Below are 19,898 nucleotides of genomic sequence, written 5' to 3'. Positions count from 1 at the left end.
CTCTGGAGGGGTCCAGAGGCCTTAACTTTCTCACGGCTGGAGCAGACCACCCGTTCCCGTCCACTCTTAGGGCCTCAGCCGGGGCCAGCAGATGCCAGTGATAGTGACCCGGTGGGTGGAGGGAACTAGTGACTGTCATCGGAGGCTAATGGGGCCACATCCCGATGGCAGGGCCTCCTTGAGTTAAGGAGGGAGGAGAGGAGGAGGAAGCCCAAGCAGGCGCTGGGTTCTCCAGCACTTGCTGTACCTGCCTGGGAGAACGTACAGGAGCGATGCACACTTCATGTACCTAAGGAAGCAAAATAGCTGCCAGACACCTCACATGGTGAAGTTCGAGGGAGGAGAGGGTGTGCTCTCTTGTCCTGGAGCGCACTGCAGGGTGGGTGCAGGTGTCGCTGGCCCCAGGTGCCCCTGCACAGCCCTCTTGCTGTACCAGTGCTGTGTCTCAAGTGGGGCTTGGCCCATCGCAATTGCAGGCAGAGGCTGGTCTGCTAGCAGGTCATGCACAGTACTGACAGGTCCCTCTCTCCTTGTCACACAGAAAAGCAGACTCACGCTTCTGCCTCATCAGGGACAGCAGGAAGACTCGACCAAGTTCATCCTGCTGACCTTCCTCTCTGTCGCCTGCATCATGGGGGTGCTCCTGGCTTCCAGCCTCATCTACTGCCTCCGCCACAGCTCCCGCGGCAAGCTGAAGGAGAAGCTGTCAGGACTGGGGGGTGACCCGGGTGCAGATGCCACCTCCGCCTACCAGGTAAAAAGAGACTCCTTTTAAAATGCTCTGTGGAACTTACCAACTGAACAGGCGGACTTTGGGCTCGTCTCTGGTGCCTCCAGATTCCTAGCTCTTGTTCACTTGTTCAGAGTTTGGATTCTTTCATGAGGACAGTCTGAAGCTTCTCATTAGCATTCATGTAAATACCTTGCAACCACAGTTTTATGGCTTTATATTAATCTTACACTGTTCTTGGGTCTCTCGTGTTAGCACTGAAAGTGGGTTACTAATTAGAAATGTGGAAAAGTACAATCCATGAATTATGTATTATCTGTTATCTTTCTTAGTTTGGCCACTATTAATGAAACATGCCAGACTCGCAAGATGAATTGGTTGTGTAGATGTTTGAAGATGGCTCTTAAATCATCGACTTCCTTGGGTCTTATGTGGAAAGATCCTTTGACCTGATCTGATGCCACCCTTTGCTATTATTCAGATGAAGTGAACTCTAATGCTGACAAATGGGGCTTAGCCTCTGTCCCCCTTTGGCAGGGGCAGCTCTGTGCTAGGGCGGACACACCTGGAGCCAGCAGTGGGCGGGCAGGAACAGAATCCAAGAATTTGGGGGGTTATGTGGCATACATTTCATGTTTAGTGACATTCTATAATGAAAATATGACTTCAGTTTTAATAGTAATCAATCCCAGAATATATACAAATCAAGGCATTTGATTTCTTTACTATAAAAATATCATTTAAATCCAAGTATATATTCATGTTTGGGAAAATAAAATAATTCAGTTGCACTCTGTTTTCAAAGTTCAGTGAGCACTCTCTGTAAGACCCTCTCCATTGGACTGGACCTTTTGTCCTCTGCAGTCATATGACCATGACATGCACTGTCTTGTCAACAACTTGTGGCTCTTGCGATGTAAGGCCCATGTTACAGGTCAGAGTTGCCCAGGCGGACTCTTGGGCTCTTCCCAGAAAGTGCCTGTGTGTCCAGGAGTATGCCCACAGGCTGGCCTGAGCTGGCTGGTCCTTGCTCTCTGGACTGCCCTGTCTCTGCCCCATGTAAGGAGCTGGAGTGGATTTATAAAGCCTCTGTGCTTAAGAGAGACCAGGAGATAACTCTTCCTCCCATTTCAAAACCCTCAGCCTTGTCATTGAGTGGAGAACGCCTGGTTTCCTGGAGGGGTCACACGTCTGGTCAGAACCATCTTTTTCTCATAAAGGAATGGCAACTTCAAAAGTGTTGAGGATGGTATTTCAGGCAGGGTGTAGCTCTGCTTCAAAGCCAAAGGAAAATCACCTTTGAAGAAGCAGCCTGAAAAAAATGTCACATAAACTAGTAAGAATTTACCCAGAAATTCTCTTGAGCAGGACCATCAATATGGGTGCTAGGTCTTGAGGCCACGTCTGTCAGGACATAAATAAATCATCACACTAGTCCTGCGCCACGTGTGAGATGGAGATCACACAGGCGTGGATTTCTAGAAAGCATGGCATCCTTTGATATACTTTGAAATTCAAATATAAAATATTGATAGAATGGAAAGGTTGGACTTGCATGCAGAAATGACTGATTTTTACAAAAATGCAGGTTGAAATGCATACTTAGGAATGAGTGTGTGATAATTAACAGAAAAAAAAATCTTCCCAATGACAGCTCTAATTAATAGTATCTGTAATTAAAATCATGCCCTTCCAGCAGGAAAATTGTTTGAATTTCTTAGAATGACCTTTTTGTGTCCCTCCTGGGGGCATGGTGGTTAAGTTGATATTGATTTTATAATGAGCTCTGGTTTGTTTAATAAGAATCTGTAATCCAGACAATAAATTAAATGTGTGCTTTTCTTCAATCCAGATTAATAAAAAGGGGGAAAGACAGGGAAAAAACATTCCCTTTGAAAATATGATCTGGGAAAGTTTGGAAATGAAATGATGGTTAAGATTTTCTGTTGGGCTTGGCTCTGAAAACAAGTGCCTGTCAGCTCCTGTAGTGAGCGGGCTGCTCCCACAGAGGGGCCATGTCGTGGGAGGCTGTCCTAGCGCTGGGCTACCAGGGCTGTGTTCTCCTAGAGGATGGGGATTGCGGGTCAGCTTTGTGTCAGGAGCTAGGGAGGCCTCGGTGGACATAGTTACAGGTCGAGTAGCCACGTGGGCAGGCGGAGCAGATGTTGATTCACTGATGGGTACACATCTCTCTGGGATGACCATACCTGCCATTGAGATGCTCCTCAACATTAAAAATATTCTGAAAAGTCTTTTTTTAATATACTACAAACATGAAACAGTAAACTTCAGGGAAGGAGCTTGTTGCATGGGGTATTACTTTAGAGTCACCAAATGTCTGTGTTGGCTGGTTCTGGGATCAACGTGAGACTTCAGACAGACCTGGTGACTCCCTGACTGGTCCCCGGGGTGTTGGACAGTGGGGTAGGAGGCAGGATGCTCTTCTTCTACAGTTTCCAAAACAGAGTGTTGTGAGTCAGGCCAGAGGTTGCGACCTGGCAAGGCAGGATGCCAGGGCAAAGGACCGCAGTGAGGTCAGGAAGGTGCAGAGGCTCTGGGGGTGCCTGGGTGGTGTTCTGGGCAGCACTGGGGAATTCTGGTGGCACTGCTCCTCCCTTGGAGCCAGTAGGAGAGTCCAGTGTCACTGAGAGTTCACACCAGGAGCTGGGACCCCGTGACCCTGGGAAAGCATCTGTCCCCCAGGCCCCTGTGCCACAGCATGGGTGGTCTGCCCTGTGTGCATGGGGGTGGGGGCTCTGGGTGGCTGTGGAGCGTGAGGGTCCCTGAGACATCATCTGGCTCTCCTCAGCACGGTTCCAGAGCAATCCATGGCTTGAGCTCTTCGATTCTAAGTCAAACATCTGTGCGTTTCCCCTCCTGCACCAGAGGGGACCCTGCACAGAGTCAGGCCTGACAGAGCTCTCGGCTTACGTGTGTTTGGTGGGTGATGTTCTTATTGGAAACCAGATCTTTTTCCGTCCCTTTGGTAGACTCTCACTTTTGATGCTTTTCCAAACTACCAATCCCATCAGATAATCTGGCAAAGTTTAATTTGCTCATATTTTTAAAAATTGGCACATTGACTTCAGGATAACTGGAATGTATTTTAAAGGATATTTTTCATTGGGATTCTTCCACCAAACTTCCTCCCAATGTTTTAGTAACTGTTTTTTCTTCTTCTAAATGAGTTGAATATGATGTGTTTGGATTAAACTTATACTTCATTATCTAAAAAGCAAATTTCATTTATTTCTATTTTTTTTCACGTTGCGTGCCATGCCTGCGTCTGGATGCACATATGCACAGCCTCATGGATATGCTGTGGGCACCGGCGACTGCCATGTGGGGCTAGCACTCATGCACCTCCTGCATGTCGGTGTCCTATTTCTATGGAAGGTGATTGGGTAAAAACTGTGCCAAAAATAAGTTGTTAGGTGATTAGAAGACATCCTCTCCTTTCCTCTCTGAGTCTCTTTGAATGCTGCATCCATTTCTTTGAGGCTTTGATCATCTCTGAGCAGCAAGTTTAGTATTCTGCCTGCCCACTCTCCCTCCCCGACACGAGGGCAGAGACTCCTGCAGAATCTTCAGCAAGTTCTCTTTTGATGGTTCATTTCACAATACCCAGCAGGTTTCCTTGTGTATTTGGAAGCCTTTGGAACCAAACCCAGAGGAGAGCCCGCGCTGGGCTGCAGGGACCGCCTGTAAACAGGCACTAAGTGCGAGTCTTGGTTGCCGCCACTCCCATTAGCAAGTTATTGTGAATGTGACGACAGTGTGCAAGGTGGCTGCTGCTTGGGACGCTCTTGGGCCCGTGCTGATGGACCAGGTCCAGATGCACCCTGACTGCTCACCTCTGCCGCGGGGAGTGGAGTTCTCTCAGGCAAGAACAGGTCACAGGGAGCACGTGCCCTTGTGGGTTAAGAGACCCTCCTTTTTCTAGGTGAGCTCAATCTCCCCCAGTTGGTGAGATCACTAGTCACAGAGAAGGCAAGAGCATAGGATGAGAAACAATGAGCTTGTTTCTCAGAAGCCTTTTCTGTTTCAGTCAACCCTGTGTCTTCGAGCAGTTGTCCTGGCTTTACATTTACACTTTCAGGTTGAAATAATATAGGTATTTATTTTTGGCAAATATTCAAGAAGCAAAATCTCTCCTGCTTTGAAAGGGGAAGGTGCCCTAGTCCTTTATTAAAGGACTTTCCTTTTATTTTAACGTAGTCAGGCCTGAGAATGGGAATTTTTTCTAGTTCCACCTTTGCAAAGCTAGCAGATGGTCTGCAGGCAGAGTTTGCTCCTCTTTCCCAATACTGCTGGTTTGCAAGAGTGAGTTTGTCTCCTCAGGTGTGCCCAGGTCCTGGAGGGAAGCTCTTTCTGCTCTTCCCAGGCCCATGCTGCCCTGAAATGTTCCTGTGCCACGCTGCAAATCCAGCAAATGCTAAATCATTGTTCAGTTGGTGCAGATTCCATGCCTTTTGAGGCAGTAATGTGACTGGGCAAGGAACAGTTGCCAGCTCTGGCCTTGCTGAGGGGAAAGAAGCAATTTTGTCCCCAACATCCAAAGAATCTGTCTGTGTTTGCTTACATGTTCAGCTTCAAAGGATCAGAGGGTTTCTGTAAGCTCAGGTGAATCTCCTAGTGCCTTCTGACTGTAGCAGAGCGGGTTCCTGGAAGGTGTTCACTGTAGTACCTTCCTCCTGTGACCCTAAACACTCGAGTATGTGGTCATGTTCTGCAGCTGGTCATGCAGCACGGCTCCTGCGTTCTTCAGAAAGCTCCCGGGAGTGGAAATGGAATCCTTGAGATCACTGAGGTCTGGAGCGACTGCTCAGGAAATACTGAAGCACGCAGGAAAGCAGGTGGCCTGCCCAGTGCAGCAGGCCCCTCCTGGGACCAGACAGGAACAGTGAAGTCAGCCCACTCGGTGAGGGGTTTGGAAACGAGAGGCTGGAGCCCTAACACTCTCCAACCCGAGGCCTGGACACAACACTCTGTGCCTGTGATGCTCACTGTGGTGACTGTGTTTTCATGGTTGATTAGCAGAGCTGGGTGTTTCTTAGATCATGATTCCTGGGGTGCTCCTTCAGGGAAGAGCCTCTCCTTCTTGGGAGGCCGCATCCCCAGCCACCTCCCTTGGCTCGCCAGTGGCCCAGGGGTGGGAGGGCCTCGGTGCTCATAGGAAGAAGCCCAGCAGTGTGGGTGGCACCTAGGGAAAGGCAATGGGGTGGTACTCCACACTGCAGGAAGACAGAGTGCACTGCCCTCTTGCCAAGTGGACAGCAGCTGCCCAGCAGGCCACCCTGCAGGCCCTCTAGGGTTTCTGCCCTTCAGTGGCCCACTACCCTCAACCACTGCAAGCCCACTGAGGTCACCACGTTTCTCCTGGCGGCCACCTGCTTCCCAAGGGAGCAGAGAGCTGTGGCCTCAAGGAGCAGGTCCAAGCTGTATTCCAGGTGGTGGGGCCTGCACAGTGCTCCACACTGACTCCGCCTTTGATGTGAGGCCCCGTGAGACTGGGACCTGGGGACCCCCGTCTCCTCTCTGTATGGTTTCTTGGAGATGAGGAAGTTGGATATGGCTAGGAGAAGCATAGCGAGTGGCCTGAGTCTCCAGTGGGGGGGGACCACTGTGGGACCCAGCTCCTGGATGCTGGGCTGGCCGCAGGGCAGAGCAGAGGTGAGCAGAGCATCCATGGATGAAAGGCAGGCTGTGGGCAGGAGCATCGGCCAGGTACTAGGTGGCCATGGTGTAGGCATCCTGCAGAGCCACAGGAGAACCGTAGCTGCAGTCCAGGGACCCTGCAGTTGTACAGGGCCCATGAGTGGCCTCCTGGGGAGGACCCTACTGGGCCATGGAGCTGAGGACAGTGTGGTACGTGGAAAATGTGTGCTGTCTACGGTGTTCCCTGGGTCCTCCTCTCCTGTGTCCTGAGGGGACCTCAGCAGACCTCCTCCCACCATCTCTGTCTGCCTCTTGTTGCTGTGCTTTTCTCTTCGTAAATGTCTTTCCTGTGGCAGATTGAGGGCCGGGCTTGGCACACCTAGTGCAGGACTCCTGTCCGCCTCCCTTCCAGGGCTTGTTCCTGCCTGTTCTGTGCAGGTGGGGCTCCCTCTCCCCAGGCCCTGATGCAGGGAGAGAGGCCTCCACAGTGAGATGCAAAGGAAGTGCACCCTGGGAGAGCAGGGGAGACCTGCCCCCAGGCTGACCCACCTCAGGCTGCCCTTCCACCAGGCTGACCCTCACCTGGGCTGACCCCCCACCCAGACTGACCCTCCACCCCGACTGACCCTCCACCCCGACTGACCCTCCACCCAGGCTGATCTTCCACCTAGGCTGACTTTCCACCTAAGCTGACCCATCTCAGGATGACCTTCCACCCAGTCTGACCTTTCACCCAGGCTGACCCTCCACCTGAGCTGACCCTCCACCTGAGCTGACCCTCCACCCCCAGCTGACCCTCCACTGGGCTGATTCACCCCTAGACTCTTGCAGAACCCTAGGCATTTTCTGTGTGGTGGTCAGAGAAGGCCCATGAGAGTGAGTGTCCTGCAATTGGCTGTGGGCAAAATCCCTCTCAGATTTGCGTCCTAGGTGACATAGCCTCCTGGAAGACAGTCCCTCCTGTTATCTGAAGGATCTACCTCAGCCGCATCCAAGGGCAAGCCAAGGTGAGGGTCCACGGCCAGAGTGCCGAGAGATTCCTGACGCATGTGGGTCCTGAGGGCGAGCTGCCTGGGGTGCAGCAGGGTGGGAGGGGGAGCAAAGGGACGAGGAAAAGTGGGTTAAATGGGCTTAAAAACAGATGCTGGGCAGGTGGGGAAGGGTCCTGAGGGGAACAGGGCCCAGGAGCACACTGGACCCAGGCATGGCTCTGGCTCTGGGGTTCCCTCTGCAGCTGCCCCTGTTGGGCCTTCCCCAGGGCCAGGAGCCTGGCGGGGCCGGGGCTCCTTGGGTGCCTTTGTCCAGGGCCAGCAAACTCCCCCAGGTGAAGAGCTTCCCGTGTGGGGTGCAGCACCAAGGGCCCGAATCTCCTCCAGGTGACAGCCTCGTGCAGGCAGCTGCAGCCCGGAACCCACTGGTGTCTGGAAGCAGCTGCCGGCTCCTTGGGCCAAGGAGCTCGGGCCCCCTGTAGGGAAGCAAGCTTCTCCTTGGCCCAGGGGTGGGAGAAGGTGTGCTGCTATGGGGGTCCGCTGTGGGACACAGCAGCCTTCCAGCAACAGCCCGGCCCTGCTCTGGACGCCGACATGCGTGGGCAGGAGAGGAGGTGGGACACTGCAGGTGGAAGGGTGAGGAGCCCCGGCCGTAGGTGCAAACCCACGAGGAAGGCAGCCCTGGAGAGCCGAGGCACAGTGGAATGGGGAGGCACTTCCAGGCGTCTGCGTAGAAGCTCACAAAGGCCCAGAGGAGGAGGACCCTGCAGTAGCTCCAGCAGGGGAGGGCCCTGTGCCTTGGCGACGCTCCTCCCAGGCAGGAGGCTCCTGGCAGCCCTGCTCTTGCCCCGGCTGGAGGCCCTAGGGTTAGCATTTCCCTCAGCCCTCAGCTCTGGGAGCTGCTCTCCTCCCAGCCCAGCGGGCAGCTGCACAGGGCTGTTTTCTGCCCCGGGACCCTGCTCACATGTGGGTTGCCCCTGCGGGTGGAGGTCTCAGGGATCCCAGACCGCCTAGGGCCCTCAGGACTGCAGAGCCCAGAAGTGGAGCAAAGGAGCACTTTTTTTTTTTTTTAAATCAATGTTTATTTTTACTTTTTTTTTCTCTTTCCCAATCTATCACCATTTTGCCCTTCGTTTACATTGTCTTTTTTATAAATTCCTATTTTTTATTCTAATCTGTTATACTTGACAGCAGAATGCATTTGCACTCATATTGCACACATAGAGCACGATTTTTCATGTCTCTGGTTGTACATAGTCACACCATTTGGGTCTTCGTACGTGTCCCTAGGGTGATGACGAAAGGACACATTTAACAAACGGGGTCTTGTTGAACCTGGCCTTACGTAAGACCAGCCCATATTTGTGTGACAGAGGCCAGGTGGCACCATGGTGATGCCTGGGGAACCCAGGGTGGCCAGGCAGGGGCCTTGGAGCAGGTGAGGTCCAGAACAGTGGGAGGAGGGCGGGGGAGAAGTGTTCCCGAGGCTGAGGCTTCTGTTCAGGAGGAGAGAAGGAAGTTTGGGCAGGGCTAAGGCAGGCGGTGGAGCGAGAGCAGGCCATGACCTTCCGGGCACTGGGTGGGGCCATCTGTGGGCCTCACGGTTCCAGCGGTGTCTGAGGACCTGCCTTGCTCCCTGCAGCAGCTCTGGGGTGGTCCCTTTGCTCCACTGCTCACTGTTGTAAGCGTGGTTGTTCCTGGTGTGACTCTCCATCGAGCCTGGGGCTCTGGGAAGATGTGGGAGCCAGGCGTGTGAGGCGGCAGGCGCTCCCCTCAGCACCGGGCAGTGCTCCCCTCAGTACCAGCTGGGTGCTCCTGCAGAGGAGCTCTGACTAGAATGGCAGGGATAACAGGCAGAAAATAATACAACCAACAAAATTAACTGTCTGATGAGTGTGTGTGTGTGTGTGCACAATTGATGTGGTCATTAGGATTATGTGAGCAAATAAAGGTAAGTATTTGAAAACTGACTGAGGAATACAGGTTTGAAACAGGCCTAACCTTGGATTGACTTTGTGACACTTTGCAGCAAATCAGATGGAGCTTTGCAAGTTGCACCCAGGATGTCATCACACCAGCGCAGAACCAGGCTTGGGTCCTCTGATTGCAGGAGGAAAGTGGGTCTGTTCTGTAATTAAGCATCACAGCATTTCCCCCATTTTTACAAAGACAGTGAAGCAGAAGAATAAATTTACATAAAGGAGCACCCCCAGATTACCCCTTTGTTGGCTTCTGAGACACGTAAGCCAGACATCAAGATGCTTGGGGACTAGGGGTGCAGTTCTGTGGTAGAATCCTTGCCAAGCATGCACAAGCTCTGGGTGATCCCCAGCACCACACACACAAAAAAAATATTTTTTAAAAGATGTTTTTAAGTGGGAGAAAATAAAATGCCGACTTGCTTCTCAAACAAAATGCCTAAGGTGGAAGTTGGACCTGGTGTGTGGCTTCAGGGTTATGCACCCACCCCCACGGCTTTCTTTCCTCCACCAGATTCAACAGCAATAAAAATACAGAGAGTCAGTCGGCCCCACGTTTGGCATGTGAGAAAAACATTGGTTGCTTTCGAAGCGTCCGTCTCCTCGTTGACTTGAGTGCTGCCCGGGGGGTCATCATGGCGAGCACCGTGCTGCCCAGGCTTTGCCACTCCTGGTTGGACACGGGTGTTTTCAGGCTCTGTGAGTCTGCACAGCTCATGGGCTGCCAGTGAGACAGCAGGCAGACCTGGCGTTGTGTTGCTGAGTGTGGAAGCCCCCCCACCCGGCCTGCCTCCGGGGTTCCCCCCACGGACCTTCACTCTGGAAATGCAGCTGCTGGCTGGAGTTGGAGGTGAAGCGCCTGCCCCTCTGGGCCACAGGACAGATGTTTAGAAACTGGTGGGCCCTGAGCTCAGAGCCCCGTGCCCCCCAGGGTCAGGGCCAGCTGCTTGAGTCAGGATTAAAGGGACCTGCCCGAAGTCCCCAGACCCCCAGCCCTCAGGGTGCACTCATGCCTTGCACAGTCAGATCGTCACTCAGGCAGCCTTAGATAGGGTAATTGGGCCCCAAAATGATGTGCAGTTCCTGAAACACAGAGGCAGCTGCCTCGGCACCCCCCACGGCCTGCCCTTTGGCTTCATCAAGCAGTGGCAGAATGGAAGGACTGAATACCTTTTGTGTCCCAGCCGGCTCCTTCCAGCCTGAAATGCCCGTGTGCCCTCTGCCTCCTGAGCCTTTGTTCCCAGCTCCGCACTTAGAAAGCCTGCCCCCTCCTCTCCCAGACCATCCCCATCTGTCAAGCCTGGAGTGGGGACCCTGGCCCAGCCCATGGGGCTTTCCTGTTTAAAGTGACTTTCCACTGGCATTGGGCTGAGCAGACCTGGTGAGCAGCAGCCAGTCCTTCTGCTCGCTCTGTGTAACCTACAGCACCCTGGGCCCCACAGGGTGCTGATAAAAACCTGCCCGAAGTCCCCCGACCCCCAGCCCTCAGGGTGCATTGGCAAGTTGAACTAGACGCTGACATGGGAGGAGCTGGTCTGGGGGCTGTTTAGAACTCTTAGACCCTGCGCCACAGGACTGCAGCACCCAGAGCAGTGCCCAGTGTGCAGGAAGCAGTCGGCATACACAGTGTGCCGTCGATGTGGCCAGTGACTGTGACAGTGACCACACATGATGACCATTCATTACCTCTTGAGCAAAAAGAGTGTGAGGAAGGTGGCAGAAGCCTATGTGGAGAATGGCTGCCCATTGTCTTGTCCTACATCAGGCCCAGGCTGCGCTGAGTTGGCTATTTAAAGTTGCCTGAATATGACAGTTGTGCCATGGGGGGCCACCAAGACTGGCTTGGCTTGCAGCAGTGGCGAGGACCCGTGACCTTGGGAGGCAGCCCTGGCTTCGGGGCAGCCCTTCAGCTGTGGGGGCTGGAGTTGAGTTCCTGGTGGTCTGTCCTGTGGGTGGCAGCCTGGCTGGAGGGGTTTTGCTGGGCTAACCAGGCCCCCAGGAGTAGCTGGGACTATCACAGGTGTCCTTCTTCCACCTCCAACCAAAGCATCGAGATAGTCCAGAAACCTACCCTGAAATGCCTGTCTAAAGTCATGTCTCCCTCCTGTGCTGCCCGTTCTACACTCTTTCCTGATTTCAATCTGATCATCAGTAGAAGCGAACGAAGCCCTTAAGGAGACCGTTGTTTAGTAAAAGGGACTCAGTGGCCTCCGTCTTAGATACATCAGCATGTCCAGCTGCAGGTCACTGTGTTGAACAGTCAAGTCCTCACCTCTAGGTTCCTGCTAACTGCAGAGGATCAAGGCAGGATGGTGACCCCTTCCAGCCACCTCCCAGGGTCGAGAGAAGAGAACACAGCGCTCACATCCCGGCCCAGGGAGCCCTTGGCAGCAGGACCCAATCCCAGCTCCCCTGGTGGCACACCCTTGGTGGGCTCACACCCAGGCACCAGAGTGACAGAGAGCAGTGCTTACTGACGCCCCTGAGGCCCACAGGGGCCACTGAAGAGGACAGAATAAGGCCAGAGGGTGCTGCAGTTTGGGAGGCAGCTCATGCTAAGTGTGAGACCAGACCAGAGCAGAGGACAGGGTGGGAGGTCCAGGGAGGTGGGCAGCTGTCCTCTAGATTCAGAAGAATAAGTGAAGACTTATATCAGTTAAAATAAGTCTATGCTCTTAAGTTTCATTTTGAGAAAACACCTCTGAAATTGGGGGCACCATCCACCCCAGAGTGGCTCTGTTAGTTCACTAATGTGGTGCCTGGCACTTAGATGGGGAGATGCCACTCCACTAGCAGCACCTGTGTATGCAGAGCCCCGGTGTGCAGAGCCCAGGTGTGCAGAGCCTCAGTGTGTAGAGCCCAGGTGTGCAGAGCCTCAGTGTGCAGAGCCCCATGTGCATACCCCAGTGTGCATAGCCTTAGTTTGCAGAGCCCAGGTGTGCAGAGCCTCAGTGTGCAGAGCCCAGGTGTGCAGAGCCTCAGGTGTGCAGAGCCCAGGTGTGCAGAGCCCCAGGGTGCAGAGCCCAGGTGTGCAGAGCCCCAGGGTGCAGAGCCCAGGTGTGCAGAGCCCAAGTGTGCAGAGCCCCAGGGTGCAAAGCCCAGGTGTACAGAGCCCAGGTGTGCAGAGCCCAGGTGCGTAGCACCCAGGTGTGCAGAGCCCCGGTGTGCAGAGTCCAGGTATGTAGAGCCCAGGTGTGCAGAGCCCAGGTGTGCAGAACCCCAGGGTGCAGTGTCCTGGTGTGCAACATCCAAATGTGCATAGCCCAGATGTGTAGAGTCTAGGTGTGTAGAGACCAGGTGTGCAGAGCCCAGGTGTGCATAACCCCAGTGTGCATAGCCCAGGTGTGCATAGCCCCAGTGTGCAGAGCCTCAGTGAATAGAGCCCAGGTGTGCAGAGCCCCAGTGTGTAGAGTCCCGGTGCACAGTGTCTGAGTGTGCATAGCCCAGATGTGCAGCATCCAAGTGTGAATAGCCCCAGTGTGCAGAGTCCAGGTGCATAGAGCCCGAGTGTGCAGAGCCCCAGTGTGCAGAGCCTTGGTGCATAGCATCCAGGTATGCAGAGCCCCAGTTTGCAGAGCCCTTGTGTCAACACCCAGGTGCGCAGAGCCCAGGTGCGCAGAGCCCAGGTGTCAACGCCTAAGTGTGCATAACCCAGGTGCTCGGAGCCCAGGTGTGCAGAGCCCAGGNGTCCCCGCGCCCTCGGGCCCCTCCCGCAGTCCACTCCCGCTGCCACGGACCTCGCCGTCCTCTCGGGCCGCGCATCCAGGCAGGAAAATCCGGGCGTCTTTTCTCATTTAACCCGCGTTTCCATTAACTCAGTCCCGGCGCCCGCTAATCCGCGCACCGAAGGCAAAAGGAGGCTAATTAATGACCAGCTTTTCCCGTCAAGACCGGCGATAATTGCTTTGGTGGCCTTTATGATTACAAGATAAAAATGGGCCCGGCCTGACATAAGAGGCACTGTGTACACTCGGAGACAGGAGGAAATGGAGAGTTGGGAGGCTGAATGCGGAGCAGAAAATTACTAATAGAAGAGAGATAATGAATAGGCCGGCCAGGCATTCATGGGGAAAAATCCATTTTGTTACCACGCGAAATTAGGTGGTGGAAAGGAGTTCGCTAATTGTTCTCATCTTGTAGCAACCAGGACTGAGGCAGGGGCGTGCTTTTCCATTCATTTCTCAGTAATTGTGGGGGGTTGTTGGCCGGGAGTCGTGGGCGATTTGCCCGCGGCCCTTCCATTTTCCTGCGGTGTTTTTAATTGTCGCTAATACACCTTCTAATGAAGCTAATGAGGGGCACCGTGCGGCTCTCTGCCCATGGAAACCAGTGACATGCAACAAAAGAATTTTCTTATGTTTTGCACCCCTCCGTGAGACGAGGAGACTCTGGAGGGGTCCAGAGGCCTTAACTTTCTCACGGCTGGAGCAGACCACCCGTTCCCGTCCACTCTTAGGGCCTCAGCCGGGGCCAGCAGATGCCAGTGATAGTGACCCGGTGGGTGGAGGGAACTAGTGACTGTCATCGGAGGCTAATGGGGCCACATCCCGATGGCAGGGCCTCCTTGAGTTAAGGAGGGAGGAGAGGAGGAGGAAGCCCAAGCAGGCGCTGGGTTCTCCAGCACTTGCTGTACCTGCCTGGGAGAACGTACAGGAGCGATGCACACTTCATGTACCTAAGGAAGCAAAATAGCTGCCAGACACCTCACATGGTGAAGTTCGAGGGAGGAGAGGGTGTGCTCTCTTGTCCTGGAGCGCACTGCAGGGTGGGTGCAGGTGTCGCTGGCCCCAGGTGCCCCTGCACAGCCCTCTTGCTGTACCAGTGCTGTGTCTCAAGTGGGGCTTGGCCCATCGCAATTGCAGGCAGAGGCTGGTCTGCTAGCAGGTCATGCACAGTACTGACAGGTCCCTCTCTCCTTGTCACACAGAAAAGCAGACTCACGCTTCTGCCTCATCAGGGACAGCAGGAAGACTCGACCAAGTTCATCCTGCTGACCTTCCTCTCTGTCGCCTGCATCATGGGGGTGCTCCTGGCTTCCAGCCTCATCTACTGCCTCCGCCACAGCTCCCGCGGCAAGCTGAAGGAGAAGCTGTCAGGACTGGGGGGTGACCCGGGTGCAGATGCCACCTCCGCCTACCAGGTAAAAAGAGACTCCTTTTAAAATGCTCTGTGGAACTTACCAACTGAACAGGCGGACTTTGGGCTCGTCTCTGGTGCCTCCAGATTCCTAGCTCTTGTTCACTTGTTCAGAGTTTGGATTCTTTCATGAGGACAGTCTGAAGCTTCTCATTAGCATTCATGTAAATACCTTGCAACCACAGTTTTATGGCTTTATATTAATCTTACACTGTTCTTGGGTCTCTCGTGTTAGCACTGAAAGTGGGTTACTAATTAGAAATGTGGAAAAGTACAATCCATGAATTATGTATTATCTGTTATCTTTCTTAGTTTGGCCACTATTAATGAAACATGCCAGACTCGCAAGATGAATTGGTTGTGTAGATGTTTGAAGATGGCTCTTAAATCATCGACTTCCTTGGGTCTTATGTGGAAAGATCCTTTGACCTGATCTGATGCCACCCTTTGCTATTATTCAGATGAAGTGAACTCTAATGCTGACAAATGGGGCTTAGCCTCTGTCCCCCTTTGGCAGGGGCAGCTCTGTGCTAGGGCGGACACACCTGGAGCCAGCAGTGGGCGGGCAGGAACAGAATCCAAGAATTTGGGGGGTTATGTGGCATACATTTCATGTTTAGTGACATTCTATAATGAAAATATGACTTCAGTTTTAATAGTAATCAATCCCAGAATATATACAAATCAAGGCATTTGATTTCTTTACTATAAAAATATCATTTAAATCCAAGTATATATTCATGTTTGGGAAAATAAAATAATTCAGTTGCACTCTGTTTTCAAAGTTCAGTGAGCACTCTCTGTAAGACCCTCTCCATTGGACTGGACCTTTTGTCCTCTGCAGTCATATGACCATGACATGCACTGTCTTGTCAACAACTTGTGGCTCTTGCGATGTAAGGCCCATGTTACAGGTCAGAGTTGCCCAGGCGGACTCTTGGGCTCTTCCCAGAAAGTGCCTGTGTGTCCAGGAGTATGCCCACAGGCTGGCCTGAGCTGGCTGGTCCTTGCTCTCTGGACTGCCCTGTCTCTGCCCCATGTAAGGAGCTGGAGTGGATTTATAAAGCCTCTGTGCTTAAGAGAGACCAGGAGATAACTCTTCCTCCCATTTCAAAACCCTCAGCCTTGTCATTGAGTGGAGAACGCCTGGTTTCCTGGAGGGGTCACACGTCTGGTCAGAACCATCTTTTTCTCATAAAGGAATGGCAACTTCAAAAGTGTTGAGGATGGTATTTCAGGCAGGGTGTAGCTCTGCTTCAAAGCCAAAGGAAAATCACCTTTGAAGAAGCAGCCTGAAAAAAATGTCACATAAACTAGTAAGAATTTACCCAGAAATTCTCTTGAGCAGGACCATCAATATGGGTGCTAGGTCTTGAGGCCACGTCTGTCAGGACATAAATAAATCATCACACTAGTCCTGCGCCACGTGTGAGATGGAGATCACACAGGCGTGGATTTCTAGAAAGCATGGCATCCTTTGATATACTTTGAAATTCAAATATAAAATATTGATAGAATGGAAAGGTTGGACTTGCATGCAGAAATGACTGATTTTTACAAAAATGCAGGTTGAAATGCATACTTAGGAATGAGTGTGTGATAATTAACAGAAAAAAAAATCTTCCCAATGACAGCTCTAATTAATAGTATCTGTAATTAAAATCATGCCCTTCCAGCAGGAAAATTGTTTGAATTTCTTAGAATGACCTTTTTGTGTCCCTCCTGGGGGCATGGTGGTTAAGTTGATATTGATTTTATAATGAGCTCTGGTTTGTTTAATAAGAATCTGTAATCCAGACAATAAATTAAATGTGTGCTTTTCTTCAATCCAGATTAATAAAAAGGGGGAAAGACAGGGAAAAAACATTCCCTTTGAAAATATGATCTGGGAAAGTTTGGAAATGAAATGATGGTTAAGATTTTCTGTTGGGCTTGGCTCTGAAAACAAGTGCCTGTCAGCTCCTGTAGTGAGCGGGCTGCTCCCACAGAGGGGCCATGTCGTGGGAGGCTGTCCTAGCGCTGGGCTACCAGGGCTGTGTTCTCCTAGAGGATGGGGATTGCGGGTCAGCTTTGTGTCAGGAGCTAGGGAGGCCTCGGTGGACATAGTTACAGGTCGAGTAGCCACGTGGGCAGGCGGAGCAGATGTTGATTCACTGATGGGTACACATCTCTCTGGGATGACCATACCTGCCATTGAGATGCTCCTCAACATTAAAAATATTCTGAAAAGTCTTTTTTTAATATACTACAAACATGAAACAGTAAACTTCAGGGAAGGAGCTTGTTGCATGGGGTATTACTTTAGAGTCACCAAATGTCTGTGTTGGCTGGTTCTGGGATCAACGTGAGACTTCAGACAGACCTGGTGACTCCCTGACTGGTCCCCGGGGTGTTGGACAGTGGGGTAGGAGGCAGGATGCTCTTCTTCTACAGTTTCCAAAACAGAGTGTTGTGAGTCAGGCCAGAGGTTGCGACCTGGCAAGGCAGGATGCCAGGGCAAAGGACCGCAGTGAGGTCAGGAAGGTGCAGAGGCTCTGGGGGTGCCTGGGTGGTGTTCTGGGCAGCACTGGGGAATTCTGGTGGCACTGCTCCTCCCTTGGAGCCAGTAGGAGAGTCCAGTGTCACTGAGAGTTCACACCAGGAGCTGGGACCCCGTGACCCTGGGAAAGCATCTGTCCCCCAGGCCCCTGTGCCACAGCATGGGTGGTCTGCCCTGTGTGCATGGGGGTGGGGGCTCTGGGTGGCTGTGGAGCGTGAGGGTCCCTGAGACATCATCTGGCTCTCCTCAGCACGGTTCCAGAGCAATCCATGGCTTGAGCTCTTCGATTCTAAGTCAAACATCTGTGCGTTTCCCCTCCTGCACCAGAGGGGACCCTGCACAGAGTCAGGCCTGACAGAGCTCTCGGCTTACGTGTGTTTGGTGGGTGATGTTCTTATTGGAAACCAGATCTTTTTCCGTCCCTTTGGTAGACTCTCACTTTTGATGCTTTTCCAAACTACCAATCCCATCAGATAATCTGGCAAAGTTTAATTTGCTCATATTTTTAAAAATTGGCACATTGACTTCAGGATAACTGGAATGTATTTTAAAGGATATTTTTCATTGGGATTCTTCCACCAAACTTCCTCCCAATGTTTTAGTAACTGTTTTTTCTTCTTCTAAATGAGTTGAATATGATGTGTTTGGATTAAACTTATACTTCATTATCTAAAAAGCAAATTTCATTTATTTCTATTTTTTTTCACGTTGCGTGCCATGCCTGCGTCTGGATGCACATATGCACAGCCTCATGGATATGCTGTGGGCACCGGCGACTGCCATGTGGGGCTAGCACTCATGCACCTCCTGCATGTCGGTGTCCTATTTCTATGGAAGGTGATTGGGTAAAAACTGTGCCAAAAATAAGTTGTTAGGTGATTAGAAGACATCCTCTCCTTTCCTCTCTGAGTCTCTTTGAATGCTGCATCCATTTCTTTGAGGCTTTGATCATCTCTGAGCAGCAAGTTTAGTATTCTGCCTGCCCACTCTCCCTCCCCGACACGAGGGCAGAGACTCCTGCAGAATCTTCAGCAAGTTCTCTTTTGATGGTTCATTTCACAATACCCAGCAGGTTTCCTTGTGTATTTGGAAGCCTTTGGAACCAAACCCAGAGGAGAGCCCGCGCTGGGCTGCAGGGACCGCCTGTAAACAGGCACTAAGTGCGAGTCTTGGTTGCCGCCACTCCCATTAGCAAGTTATTGTGAATGTGACGACAGTGTGCAAGGTGGCTGCTGCTTGGGACGCTCTTGGGCCCGTGCTGATGGACCAGGTCCAGATGCACCCTGACTGCTCACCTCTGCCGCGGGGAGTGGAGTTCTCTCAGGCAAGAACAGGTCACAGGGAGCACGTGCCCTTGTGGGTTAAGAGACCCTCCTTTTTCTAGGTGAGCTCAATCTCCCCCAGTTGGTGAGATCACTAGTCACAGAGAAGGCAAGAGCATAGGATGAGAAACAATGAGCTTGTTTCTCAGAAGCCTTTTCTGTTTCAGTCAACCCTGTGTCTTCGAGCAGTTGTCCTGGCTTTACATTTACACTTTCAGGTTGAAATAATATAGGTATTTATTTTTGGCAAATATTCAAGAAGCAAAATCTCTCCTGCTTTGAAAGGGGAAGGTGCCCTAGTCCTTTATTAAAGGACTTTCCTTTTATTTTAACGTAGTCAGGCCTGAGAATGGGAATTTTTTCTAGTTCCACCTTTGCAAAGCTAGCAGATGGTCTGCAGGCAGAGTTTGCTCCTCTTTCCCAATACTGCTGGTTTGCAAGAGTGAGTTTGTCTCCTCAGGTGTGCCCAGGTCCTGGAGGGAAGCTCTTTCTGCTCTTCCCAGGCCCATGCTGCCCTGAAATGTTCCTGTGCCACGCTGCAAATCCAGCAAATGCTAAATCATTGTTCAGTTGGTGCAGATTCCATGCCTTTTGAGGCAGTAATGTGACTGGGCAAGGAACAGTTGCCAGCTCTGGCCTTGCTGAGGGGAAAGAAGCAATTTTGTCCCCAACATCCAAAGAATCTGTCTGTGTTTGCTTACATGTTCAGCTTCAAAGGATCAGAGGGTTTCTGTAAGCTCAGGTGAATCTCCTAGTGCCTTCTGACTGTAGCAGAGCGGGTTCCTGGAAGGTGTTCACTGTAGTACCTTCCTCCTGTGACCCTAAACACTCGAGTATGTGGTCATGTTCTGCAGCTGGTCATGCAGCACGGCTCCTGCGTTCTTCAGAAAGCTCCCGGGAGTGGAAATGGAATCCTTGAGATCACTGAGGTCTGGAGCGACTGCTCAGGAAATACTGAAGCACGCAGGAAAGCAGGTGGCCTGCCCAGTGCAGCAGGCCCCTCCTGGGACCAGACAGGAACAGTGAAGTCAGCCCACTCGGTGAGGGGTTTGGAAACGAGAGGCTGGAGCCCTAACACTCTCCAACCCGAGGCCTGGACACAACACTCTGTGCCTGTGATGCTCACTGTGGTGACTGTGTTTTCATGGTTGATTAGCAGAGCTGGGTGTTTCTTAGATCATGATTCCTGGGGTGCTCCTTCAGGGAAGAGCCTCTCCTTCTTGGGAGGCCGCATCCCCAGCCACCTCCCTTGGCTCGCCAGTGGCCCAGGGGTGGGAGGGCCTCGGTGCTCATAGGAAGAAGCCCAGCAGTGTGGGTGGCACCTAGGGAAAGGCAATGGGGTGGTACTCCACACTGCAGGAAGACAGAGTGCACTGCCCTCTTGCCAAGTGGACAGCAGCTGCCCAGCAGGCCACCCTGCAGGCCCTCTAGGGTTTCTGCCCTTCAGTGGCCCACTACCCTCAACCACTGCAAGCCCACTGAGGTCACCACGTTTCTCCTGGCGGCCACCTGCTTCCCAAGGGAGCAGAGAGCTGTGGCCTCAAG

The 19,898-nt window shown here is 52.3% G+C and overlaps 1 protein-coding gene across 1 annotated transcript in view; it reads left to right on the top strand.

Annotated features, from left to right (window-relative positions):
• The window catches only part of Ptprn2 (protein tyrosine phosphatase receptor type N2), a 631,370-nt gene that overhangs the window by 538,048 nt on the left and 73,424 nt on the right, over positions 1 to 19,898 (top strand). Inside the window, exon 13 of the mRNA XM_048785405.1 lies at positions 542 to 754. Coding sequence (XP_048641362.1) covers positions 542 to 754 — 213 coding nt within the window. The remainder of the gene's footprint in view (positions 1 to 541; positions 755 to 19,898) is intronic.

The sequence above is a fragment of the Marmota marmota genome, unplaced genomic scaffold (assembly GCF_001458135.2).
Source record: "Marmota marmota marmota unplaced genomic scaffold, marMar, whole genome shotgun sequence".
NCBI classification, from domain to species: domain Eukaryota; kingdom Metazoa; phylum Chordata; class Mammalia; order Rodentia; family Sciuridae; genus Marmota; species Marmota marmota.
Note: the sequence above shows the minus strand (reverse complement) of the source record. Positions and strands in the feature narration are given on the sequence as shown.